Here is a 13,750-nt window from a genome sequence, read left to right on the forward strand (position 1 = left end):
AATCCTGGGGGCTGGAAATAACCTCAATAACTAGGCAGGGAGGGAAATCGCGCGGGGGATCTGTGAAGGGGAATTGCCGGCTTACCGCTAAACAACTTGACAATGAAAAACGACAGGAGCGATAATCACAGTCATCTATCAACTTTGTCTGCAAAACCAACGTCTGATTAGTGCAAACTGATCTTCTACTAACTTAGCTGGGAATATAGAAGATTGTGGTAAGATTGGAAATGAAAACGTGCGTTGATTTACAAACGAGCCACCTAATACACTCAATTGTAAAGTATCCGACGTTACTACATTTCGATTTCAATTTTAAATTTTACTATAAAAATCATCCTGGCATAAGTACAGAGTATATGTCTGAATGGTGAAATATGAAGTTTAAACAATACTGTGTACATATACATGTAACTGCTGGCCTTTTATACAGATATACAAACATAAGAAAGTATACGATAGCATGAGCGACATTATATTATGATTTCTGATAATTTTGTGCTTTTCATGCCCGCGCATATGCATCAATTTCCTTCTTTTTACTGTGACAAATCACATGTCACATATTACCATCATCAGTAGTACTTCTAACCAGACAATATCAGTACATCAGCTTGTCAGCTATAATTGTGTAGGAGATACCGCTGTCTTTCAAAGTCTTGAAGAATTTAATTTCCGCCACGCTTATAAATCTGATGATAAGGCCACACCAATTAAATTTGTTGGTTGTCGGATTTTTCCAGAAAAAATATGAAGCGACAGGGCGAAAAAAACAGGGTTAGGCATCCTATCAGAGCCCCAAATGCAACGATAGGAACCATGGAGTCAACACAAAAGGCTGGGGTTGATATTCAAACAATTAATTATGAACTTTTAATCAAATCACTGTATTGAGAGATGGGAAAACTGTAACAACTAGGAAGAAAATGACTTCCCTCAACTATTGGAGGCAAAATATGAACATTTTTTAGTTGATTCAAATTTTTTTTTGGCAAATCAGAAAAGAATGAAGAGGCGAATCCGAGAACCAACAAGTTAAATTGGTGTGGCCTAATCCATCGTAACATTAGTTTTATCAAAGTGTGTAGCATCTATAACCTGTACTTGTAGATACATGACAATGGTGCATGCATATATCGTTTGTAAATTGATGCCCGTTACCATATATTGTATATTCCAGACCCGTCATGGGTTTAACTTAAACAAGGCACTAGGGAAATTAGGCACCAGGGGTGACTTTACAGTATGTTCAACCGTCCCATGATTTCAAGTGGCGACCAAATATACTGCACGGTAAAATTCTCTTCTATTTGGCTTTCCTAATTTTATCCAGTATCGGGATGCCTGGCCATTCGATTGAAAGTACATTTCCATTTCCATCTGATATTTTTAGTACATATATAATAGTTCGTTTCGAGAATACTGAAATTCTAGTCATCCTGTCCTGTTGATATTCATATTTTATGAAATATTACATTGTGACGTATTGAGATTATATTGTAATTACGAAGGATGATTCGAATTTCAAATCAGATCTTTATTTAAAATCAACTGTGCAGATGAGTTGAATCTCTCAGACACAACTGATATGCTTTGAAAATTTACAGATATCAACATTTGCACAATTAAAAAATTATTTCCATTTTAGAATTTCATTTTTGCGTTACTGTTTCCTAGTAGAACAATTGAAATGAGGCACAGTAGTAAAATATGTGTGGAGGTCCCGCCCAGCGCCCGGGCACATCGTACATCATTACTCTTAATTAATTGCATATTTGATCAATAAAACAAAGATCTTCCGGCGACAGACGATGATTGAGAACGGTTGGGACAGTCCAGTAATGAGTTGTAACAGGTGGAACCAGCCGTAATTATCATTCAGAACAGACATGACCGTGGTAATCATAATCTTTAAGGCAAATTCATCCCTGAAGGCAAATTGCTGGTGACAGAATGATAAAACGTACATTAACAGACAGGGAACATGAAATTAGGTGTCTGGTTTACTGTAAGACTCTGTCTGTAAGTCGTCCCAAACATAAGACGAATAGGGCGGCGCCTCTTCGTTTCTGTAGCCCTTGGGCCACACAGTTTTGAAGGCACTATTATATGATAGCATAGGGCTAGTCTACCGGTAGTGGTGTGTGTTTAACTATCATACGAGCTAAGCACAGAAATCAACAATTTTAAAAGCACCTATTTTTTACCATGCACAAAAAAACATAGATTTAGTGGGTTTGAAACCTTGTTGCAAAAAGGTACACGCATTCACCATACCACAAAAGTTGGTTAACCGTAGTACTTGCAATATTGTATGTTGTCATAAAAATCTAAACCTCAAGTGTAAATTGAATGTAATTCAGAGTAGCCCCACTGCTATGTTCAATGACAATGAAGGCACATTGAATCTCTTGAATTTTGAATCTATGGCGTCCGTTGATGCTGAACCACCATCCCTACGGATACATAACGGTCGCTCCCCACCATCAGTCCGTCAGACTGGTCCACACGACACGCATGTGTACTGTACCTATGCGGCATCCATACATGTAACGCTACATGTACACTACCCCAGGCACAACGTTATCTTTCACTCATACCTTCTGGACAAAGACTGCTTCTTCTCTTACAATAATCTAGGTATGTACTTTTTATAAGAGCTATGTAGCCCTAGAGATAGTTATCGGCCGTGTAACGTTCTTGTTAGAGTAGTATCATATGTTGTTTTACAAGTGCATGTATGTTAAGGTAATGCTGACATTGAAACAAGTATTGTCGGATCGTATATTGTCCACAGGCCAAGTGTGCATATTCACTATCTACCAGACACTTTACTTGTCCTTAAAGGTACTGAATACAAGGTTAAGACGATGTTTCAAGTCAATTTTCTGACACGTACGTTTCAGGGTAGGTTGCATAAGCCTTACAGGATTGCATAACACTAGTTACAATTCGACATCATTGCCTCCTAATACCTAGTATAAAGGCTTCCGTATAGTCTTATAGTCTTTTTTACATCCAGCTAACGCTATATTTGTGTGTGCGGTAAAAACTAAAGAACCATAAAGAGTACAGAATTGATGCTACAATATTTCCACGTACATGTGAATTATAGCAGTGGTACAGATAGGGTCCTACAGATACAGTATCTATATATTACGTACTTGTACAGCAGTGATGCATCTTGATGCTGGTAAAACACATATGATATAAATGGGCTGTTATCTCGTACGGTTTAAGGTAAAGCTTTACACATTGCAGGAGAGCCCGGGAAGCACGTGTGCCGCTGTATGGGCGGCTTACGCTGAAACAGCCGCGGATTACGCCGGACTCCCGGCCGGTAAAAATAGCCCCGTCTGAGGGCTTTTCGCTCCGAGTATAGTAATCCTCGTCGTGACTACTCCCCTACACTTTAAACCGTTTTAAAAGCCCTGCTCAAGGACCGTGATATTAATGATGAGAGTTAGTACTGTACTCTGTGGTCTGGGGGTGAAGGCTGGTGCGATATGGGACTTTTGAGATCACAAGGCAAGTATTGGCCTAGTTTTATACCATGCAATATAACGAAATGAACAGTATAGTAGACGAAAATCATCCTACATAGCTCAGATTAAAAGAAAATGAGACAAGCGTATGGAAATGCACTGTAGAACAATTCGAAGCAAATTTTAAAACCATTCTGCAGAAACCATTTAGAAGCTAATATTTGGCAACAGAATCAATTTAGCAACCAGCTAAGCACTATATGATTGGATGGAAGGCACAAGAAGAGGTGTAGCAAGGAAATTGGACTATTTCTCTGCCTTATGCTAAATCTGAAGATGCACACATTTTAAATTGAACCATGTATCTGTATTACCCATCATCACGTAGTCGGATGAAAATGACAAACAGTTCCGTTTCAGCAGCACTGAGGTTTATAGCACATTAAAACTACGTTATACGTATGTCCCATTTTCTCTGAAGCCCGTCATACATTCAGAATCTTCCCCATACGTAACAAGAAGGATTCAAACTGATAGACACGACTTACAAACGTTAAAGCGAAGAAGCTTTCAAACGACATCCACCATCTTTCTTCAGCTACTGATGATGACAGTCACATGTCCAATAGCTTGAAAGGTAAAGTAAAGTACAACATCAATGACTTAAAATAAAGAATAATTAGAGAAGAAAATCATCATCTAAAATCACACTCCTTTCCGTTCTGGGTTAATGGTTAAATGTTGAGAACTTCCAAATCATTCGAAACCTATCAAAATGATACTTTATCTAGAATGAGTGATTTTCTTTATACTCACAAGTTTTTAATCCAATAGAATAACAGTTTATACTGGAATAAATGAGTTGAACGTTACAGGAAATAGGGTAACACGATCCTGATTATACTTGAGACTACACCGGAACTGTGTGGAAACAAAATACGTTTTCGCTGTTTGAAAGAAATTACAAACGGAAGAGACCCTTGTGTTTTCCTCTGCGATGCCCGTATCCGGTTTACAAAGACTTCACACTGACTTGCGAAAATCTCAGGGTACTAGAAGCCTGGCGTGTTTGTTTTCTTGCCTAACACTGTATAACTGCATTCAGCACTAAGGAAAGGTATGTCTGCCTGCGTATAATACTGTATAACACTGGATGTGTTCAGCGCCAAGGACAGGTATGGATGCCTGTTCATAACACTGCATATCTGTACATGTGTTCAGCACCAAGGACAGGTATGGTTGCCTGCGTATGACATTTTAACATTGTACAGCTGTGTTCAGAACCAAGGACAGGTATGTCTGCCTGCGTATAATACTGTATAACTGTGTTCAGCACCAAGGACAGGTATGTTTCCCACTGTATGAGTTCAGAACCGAGGACACGTATAGTTGCCTGCGTATAACACTGTCTAACACTGGATGTGTTCAGTGCGTATAACACTGTATAACTGTGTTCAGCACCAAGGACAGGTATGTTTGTCTGTGTATAACACTGTATAACTGTGTTCAGCACCAAGGACAGGTATGGTTGCCTACGTATATCACTGTATAACACTGTATAGCTGTGTCCAACACCAAGGACAGGTATGTTTGTCTGCGTATAACACTATAACTGTGTTCAACACCAAGGACAAGTATGGTTGCCTATGTATAAAACTGTATAAATGTGTTCAGCAGCAAGGACAGGTATGTCTGCCTGCGTATAACACTGTATAACTGTGTTCAGCACCAAGGACAGGTATGGTTGTCTGTGTATAACACTGTATAACTGTGTTCAGCACCAAGGACAGGTATGTTTGTCTGCGTATAACACTATAACTGTGTTCAACACCAAGGACAAGTATGGTTGCCTGTGTATAAAACTGTATAAATGTGTTCAGCAGCAAGGACAGGTATGTTTGCCTGCGTATAATACTGTATAACACTGGGTGTATGGTTGCTTGTTTCGTATCTTAGGCTGGTTCTATATATCTATTTAATGGTGGTACGTAGCTTGTTTTGGGGCTATTTGAAACGCTTCAAGTATAATATGATGACAAAAATTTGCTAAGAAATGGCAGTAAATGTAACTATCAAATAGATTTCCTTATCTAGAATACGTTTTGTTTTGCCACTCTGAAATTGGTTGTAAAGACTAGGCTTGTGACAAACGCGTTGGCCTGAAAACGAAGACATAGGTGTCACGTACTTCTTCAAAGAAAGCGATTACGGATTTCCCAATTCGGCTAGTTTCAGCCTATGAGAAATACAATAAAACAATTACAGGACCAATCCACCAGCACAATAGCAAGGCGGTTTGTCAATACGTAGCGCCAGGCTGGCTGGTTGGCGCCCTAACAGCGGTAGTTGTTACACAATGCCAGACAAAGCCCTGGTATCGGGGCTGCCATTATGACATATCACCGCCGCGCTAGCCCAACTCTCCCGCCATCTGGACATGATTTTGGACGGAACAATGTTCTTTGTTAAAACGCTGCGCCGTTGTCGAAGTTCATCTGAAAATGGCCGCTTGATTTATTTATGATGGTTGGCTGGCCAGATGCCGGGGAGTTATGGGACGCGAGGCGGGGAGGGTGATGGATACAAATGTTTTGATGAATGCAGCACGCCAAAGGGATAAGCCCAAAGCCAAATGCACACAGGTTTGCAACATAAGTGGTTTACCTATGATGATAAAACATGCTCAGCTCAAAGAGCCACTGTATCAATATCAATACAGGAGAAAGGCATGTATTGCAGGTACTGCACGTTGAAACTATCACAGTGTATTTTCCGGAGGAAGCTATTGGATGTTGCAGTTTAACTCTAATTCACAGAATTATCAGTTAATTAAACATTTTGACCTAAAAGTAAAAAGTAGAATCAGGAATACTTAGGTTACACTATTGCCTGTGTTTGTATTTCCTTGTATTTCCGGACATTTTAACCGGCAGAACTCAAGAATGTACCAACGGATTATGATGATATTTACTATATGGGTAGGCCTTGGAAAGACAAAAATTTAGGTCAATTTGTGGGGGCCCCTAGTGGTTATTCATGGAACTGCAGTGGACCTGTTCTTATTTGAAACTTAACTCAAAAATGTAATAAAGGAATATGATGATATTGAGTATGTGGGTAGGCATTAGATAGGTCAATTAAGGGTCCCCTCGTGGTTTTTACAGGTACTGCAGCAGACGTGTCCTTATTTGGAACTTTCTGATCCACAGGTCAATGACCTCGCGTGATATAATTGGGTCAATGCACCCAAGATGGCCGCTTCACCGGCCCCTCCATTATCTGTATTCTCCTGAGACTCTTCTTTTATAATCATCCATCCGAAAGTGCGTTACCGTTAACCTAATTCACATCATAGGATGGTTAGTTTCGTATTTGCATTGAAATAGAAATTATTTGTCCTTTCCCAAAAAGTTATTATGCAGGTTATTGACCCCTTGTAATACTTGTGTGTTTATATTACAAGAATCTTTACAATAGTAATACTTTACAGATAATCCATTTTAGAAGCGAATCTTTTGAATCCAACAAATAAGCTCAATTTGAGCATTGGGTAGGTTTGAGATGCTATAGGTAAAGATGTCTACTTTTCCTTCAAACTGCAATTGTGCGGATGGGGTTGCCCGATCACAAATGATGCTCAGAAAAGATTTAATGATTATCGAAGTCTGCCATTAAAATGGGAAAGCCTCATGAATAATCTGCAAATAAACACTCATTGGGTATTGTGGTTTGCGGCAAGCCGCAATGTTGAACACCGAAGAACGCAAAGCTGCGAAGCATCTTTCACGTGCGCCACCTAGCGTTTCTAAAGGCGCATTGCAGCCACGTCATTTGGCGTGGCTTCACGCGATGACAAGCCATAAATAATCATCGTGCTTTTAATTATAGGGATGGCTCCGTTTGTGTGTGTGTATGTGCACGATGTAGATGATGATACGCCGGGAGGGAGGGTCTCAGAAGGAAAGTTAGCACGTCATTCGTTCGCGGTGCTTCCGATAGGGTTTGATTTGTAGCTGCTTTTAATGGAGGTTCGCACAGACAGCGTCGCTCCACGGTCAGAGGAACGTTACTCACAATTTGTTCGGCTTCGCGCCAGCCGTTCTCACCAGTTCATCTTCTATCACTGCGCCGTCTCTGAGGAATTTGTTCCTCCGCAGTATCTATATAATGGCTGGATGAACCGTGGCCTATCTCGCGCACAAAACACACACACTCGTATATTAGCTATCATTCGTCTAGGCTAGTATAAAAGTAGCATGTAATCTTGAAAATGGAATTCAAAGACTTGGGAAATTTGTGGATTGTCATCGGCAGTGTATTATGATGGTATCTATGTCTGTAGAAATATTCTAGATGTGTTCAGCACCAAGGACAGGTATGTTTGTATGTGTATAATAACAATGGAAGAATTCAGCACCAAGGACAGGCATATTTACACGTGTACAATAACACTGGATGTTTTCTATCCTCGCCTTGCTGGAGCATTGACCGAATACTATGCAGGGAAATAAGACGATTTTTGCTACCAGTGCCTATTGTGAGGCGTATTACGACCACCTCTAACCTTCTCCCTCCTTCTCAAAAGTTGTTTCTGTAGCTTTGAACGCTAAGTATTTCACCTGACGCAGCGACACGTAACGCTGACACGCTCCCCTAACTCTCGGGTGGCGTAATCACTCACGTCACGTGGCCCACGCCTGATTCCCGCCCTCCTCTCCCCGCCTTGGTCTCATCTATTTTCCGGGCCGTCCTGGGCGCGAGCTGGCACCGGTACACTAGCGGCGGGGGGTGGCGGCACCCTGCGCTCACTTACCCCGACGGGTACAAACGTTCTATCCCTTCTTTACCTCATCACTCTCAGTCCACATCACGAGGATGGTGCGTTTCTACGGCTAACGCACTTTGCTGTGTGTAGGGTATACCGAGAGGGTCTGAGTTAGGACGCGGGAGCCCCCTGTTTGAAAGTAGGCCGGCTGGGATGAGCGTCCCCCCTTGGGAGTCACCCCTACAAACGATGCCCCGGCATGACAATAGCATTTGATGTGAATCCCCCGTCCGTCTCACCTACGTACGTTCTTCTCTCCACAGCCCTGACGCCAGTCCGACTACGGATAAACCCTATACTACTACAGCAGAGCCTGTTCCAAGCAGCGTCGGGGTGACAACGGAGAGAGAATTACTGTCCAGGAATATCCCGGAATTTCAGATGCATCGAGGAAAGGAAGCCCGCCGTATGGGAGTTCACGGCCACCGCCGTGTCTAAGCCTGCCAGCCGGCGGGAGAGAATAATATATCGCCCCGCAGCGTTCTGCCGTACGTCGCCCGTTGGATTTACCGCTCCTATCTCCCGTGTATAACATAGGGAGTTGAGTTGAGAGAGAGAAGTACAACTGCTACAGAGAGAACGCCCGAGGGTTAGAAAACAGAAGCATGCCGGCTAGGAAAGGGCTCCTAGCGCCACAGAATACTTTCCTGGACACAATAGCGACGAGGTTCGATGGCACACGTGAGTACACTTTTGTTATGTATGTTTTTTTTATTCTCTACTGCCCGGGGCAGTACGTGTATCATGTTGTACAGGGTAATATGTGGACACGACTTCTATTTAACCCTTGGCGGTGGTTGGACGTTCTCTTTTTTATTGTTATCTCACTGTTTCATCCGCTCGTTTGAACAGGTAAGGTTATTTTTACATGCGTGCATTGCTGTCCTGTGGCGCTATTCTAGCGCGCGTGGATGGAATAGACATAAAAACCTTATATAAGTGTAAAACGTCTCCTTACCACTGTCTGCCAATTAACGCACTTTTCGCTCACAACGCCCTAAAGCAAATGTTACATATAAAAGCTGTCTTTACTTTTGATATATTCAGATGACTCTAGGATATTATTTCTGGGAAATATTGTTAGAATACACCGCGGGGGGCTGAGTGTAGACGCTATACTTGCGGAAATTTGATTTGGTGGGATAATCAATTTATTCAATAAGCCTGGAGGAAAGGCACAATGGACATGTTTGGCTATCGTGTTGGGTTTATTACCAAAGTATTCGAAGGGTTTGAGACATAAAACAAACTTAGCACTTATATTTGACGCCGTTCTGCTAGTATTAAACATTAATCCAATATATAAAAGTGTAAAGATATCAGGTTAATTTGTAAGCAGAAAATGCCTAGCTGTTATAAAGCGATTTTACTGTAGTACGGCGTTAGGATATCATATAAATGTTGCATAACATCGTATAAACAGACTTAAACCAGATTCAGGACTCTAAAAGTAGCGGGAGTTCAAATACAGCTTAATTGTTAAGTAGAGGCTTACGCGTTAGGTACAGGTATTGTAATTTTCTCCTTAAAGCTGCTCAATGTAGGGCTTACGTAGCAAGTTATAAATATTCTGGATAACGCAACAGTTATGTTATCTATAGACATACAGTTATATTATCTATAGACATGTTTTACCACATTTGCGTCATCATTTTATACTTCCTGCACTTTTACAGTACAAAAGATACGAACATAAAGGTACCATTAATTCTGACGGTACCAATAAAAACCCATATAGAGGACGAAAATAAACCACAGCTATGTGTATACATTTGACAAAAGTCATTCTATTGACATCTACAGATATATTTTAGCATATTTGCGTCACCATTTTATACTTCCTGCACTTTTACAGTACAAAAGCAACGGACATAAAGGTACCATTAATTCTGGCGGTACCAATAAAAACACACACATAAGACGAAAATAAACCACAGCTATTTGTATACATCAGTATGACGCATTGCCATACTTGGAAGAACCCGTGTATTGTTATGTACGTATAAATAGTGATGATTCAGATGCTGTAGGAGTGCCATGTGAATAGGGAACTCACAACAATAGGGATGACTTAACTACATGTATATAGAAATCCCTCCTCAAAAGAATGACTTTGTACATTGTCCTTATCTTATATTTAGTTTCTGTAATATACAGGATTACCGTAGTCTTTCCCAGAAGGCTGGATGCATAATGATATGCATAGTGATAATGTGCAATGGGCTGTTGCTATCACACTCTACCTCCCTTCCATGAATAAATATTATCTCTTTCCATAATGCGAATCACCAGAAACACCCCATGCGTGAAACACTACCGCCGGCGAAGCATGAACGCATGACTGTTTAAATATAGCTTGTTTCTAATCTACACCCCAACAACACTCCCTTTTTATTACCGTTAGAAGAATAACAACTATAAATTTACCTTCATTATCAAGTCGGTTGGGTGGTTTGAATAATTTAGTTATTGTCGAGGACGGGTTCATTGTACGCAGTACAATAACTACGGAGATAAACATCAGAGTACAAAAACTCTTTAGAATCATTGACTAGAACGCTGACAAGAAGGAATAATACTTAATAAATGAAAATCACAAATAACTTGCATTAAATGTACCATATACACAACGGGGGTGGACGGATTTATATAGTTTCGGTATCAAAATCTGTCTGCAACTTTGAACTACAATGCTCAAGAGAAAAACACAGAGATGTAGATGTGCAGAGTAAAAAGAAAATAATACTTTCTAATTGAAGACAACAAATAACTTGAATTAAATGTACCATATACACAACGGGGGTGGGTGGATTTATATAGTTTTGGTATCAAAATCTGTCTACTTCTTTGAACTACAATGCTCAAGGGAAAAACATAAAGACTTAGATGTGCAACGTTATACATCATACACTTTTAAAGTGTCTCCTTCATCATGAAATGGACCAAGATTTACCGTTTGTTTTTGGCACGGAAACCTACTTGTCCCTTTGAACTACGCTGAAGAATACACAGGGGGAAAATAGCATGAATACATAGATAACAATGGTATCAATCATATAGTTGTTGTGGCACTTTGAGGTGATCGTTTTGTCGGCCATAATTTATTACTTTGTTGTTGGGGTCTGCTGAGGTAACGTGGTGTGTTTTTTAAGGACTGAGAAAGATAGATAGGTATACAAGGAAGATAAGCAGACGAAATATAGGCACAGGGAAGATAGGCGTAAGGGAAATAGGCCCAAAGAAGATAGCCAAAAGGAATATTTTGTTAAAGATACGTAGGGAAGATTGGAGTTAGGAAGATATGGTATACGGAGGACAGTCATATTAAGGGGGACAGGTATGAGAAAAATAGGCATAAATAAGGTAGGCATAAGTAAGATAGGCATATGGAAGGTAGTCACAAGGAACATAGACATAAGAAAGTTAGACATAGGGAAGATAGACATATGGAAGTACACATACGAAAGATAGGCATATGGGGTAGGCATAAAGGGATAGGCACGTGAAGGTAGTCATAAGGAACATAGGCATAAGAAAGTTAGACATAAGGAAGATAGGCACACGAGGAATATGCGTAAGGAAGATAGGTATTAGCGGGATAGGCACATGGAAGGAGGTCATAATTAACATAGGCACAAGAAAGTTAGACATAATGAAGATAGACACACGAGGAATATGCACGAGGAATAAGGAATTTCGAAGATTTGCATTTGTGGGATAGGCATAAGGGGCATACGGGTTATAGGGCGCACTACGTTGACGTTCGTTCTGCTTAAATTTCTACCACTGATTGCAATGAGAGCCCGAGTGTCTGAATAAGATGGTTACGTTACGTGAGAGAACAGGGGGCACGGGGTACACCGTGTGACCGTCACGGCTGACCAGGCTCGCCGTTCCAAGGCGAAGGCCAGGAATACGTGATTATACCTGAGGTTTAAAGGTTAATTGAATAGATTTCACACACAGACAAGGCGCACTCATGTGCTGAATGTGTGGAACGATAAGAAAAGTCGTTACAGATACGTGTACTGAATATGTATTGTTATAATTTTGTCACAAGAGTTTCATGTTAAGGACATGCTATGGTCACGAATTTTGATTGGCTAATAGTCTTGGGAATACGAAATGTTGGCTTGGACCCCTAGCAGTTTTCCTGGAACTGCAGACGTATCTTTGTATGAAACTTTGAAATAGGATAATTCAAGAAGGTCTGATTGGATTCTTATGAGTTTTACACATAAAAACATTGATGCATATGCCGTCGCTAAACGACTTAGTCATGTATACAGTTCTTATCATTTAGCAGAGACGTATTGTGTATGCATGCAGATAAGTAAATTATACTCGTTCAATATACAGACGACAACATGACTATCATTAGGCTATAATAACTACTTTGATGACCTAGAATTCTGTCATGAAGGACGTGACGGCCCGAGGACCGTTCCCTGAGGACACCCGTGGCGTCATCGATCTAATTAACCAGGGGGACTGAGGACGACTTGACTTTCACCGTGACCAGACGCTGAGTGATACGCCTATGGTACACATTTATCCTAAAGCTGTCCAATTTCACGGGATTCCAACCCCCTCGCCGCTCCAGCCGTCACCATGCTGTTACTGACACGCCCGGTGTAGACGTAGTGTTACTGTAATGACGGTTAACGTCAGGTGTAATAATACTTGGGATATTCATTAGCTACAAAAGCGACTGCAAATTGCAACTAGTCTTCCTGAATTTAAAAACATATAATGTTACACATACCACACAATCATATGAAAACGACAAGATCCTAACCCCGTCCTGTGTTACACACGAACGTACGGTTTATTCGTAAAGGTGCATTTGACACGAAACCTTTGTGAGCTGAGCTTCAGTCTTGCACTATGCATGTATACGTAACTGAGATTAAAGCTTTACAGACGTGTGTTTTTCTCAAAGTGGGGCGCTTTGCGTCGGAAAGTACGGCACACAGAAGCTACAGAGGATTTTTGGTTCGTTCCATCTCAAAAGGGGTGCCCTAATACCAACCTATACAACTACAGTGAGATTTCTGGACATATTCAAGCATTTGAAACACCGAAACTACCAGCGAAATACTCGATCACTGTCTTTCTATCTCAAACCGCTCTCTCTATCTTCTCATTCCGCCAACCGGTACTGTGTTAGATACAGGGACAAGATTGATTCTATCGCGAACGTTTTGTCTCCGTATGCGTCATCCCAGGCGCCTCCGCGATTGGTTCCCTCTCATTATGCATTAATTGAATTAAGACGAATCTACAACACGCGTCGCGACATTGAACAGTTACGTTGAGGTCAATTTGGCAACTACGCGCTCTGTCTATTTCCTGTTCTACTTTCGTAAGATTTATTTGAACCATCGGTTAAATCTGGTCAGGAACAAAATGGCATGTATATAAATTGCAGATTAGTGGT

The 13,750-nt window shown here is 40.8% G+C and overlaps 1 protein-coding gene across 1 annotated transcript in view; it reads left to right on the forward strand.

The window, feature by feature from the left end:
* The first annotated feature begins 8,369 nt into the window (after nucleotides 1-8,369).
* Nucleotides 8,370-13,750, forward strand: part of LOC109478933 (potassium voltage-gated channel subfamily H member 8-like) — a 100,762-nt gene continuing 95,381 nt past the window's right edge. Inside the window, exon 1 of the mRNA XM_019780739.1 lies at nucleotides 8,370-8,991. Within this exon, the coding sequence (XP_019636298.1) occupies nucleotides 8,916-8,991 (76 nt within the window). The 5' untranslated portion in view covers nucleotides 8,370-8,915. The remainder of the gene's footprint in view (nucleotides 8,992-13,750) is intronic.

This window comes from Branchiostoma belcheri, unplaced genomic scaffold, assembly GCF_001625305.1.
Source record: "Branchiostoma belcheri isolate BF01 breed outbred unplaced genomic scaffold, Haploidv18h27 scaffold46, whole genome shotgun sequence".
NCBI classification, from domain to species: Eukaryota; Metazoa; Chordata; class Leptocardii; order Amphioxiformes; family Branchiostomatidae; genus Branchiostoma; species Branchiostoma belcheri.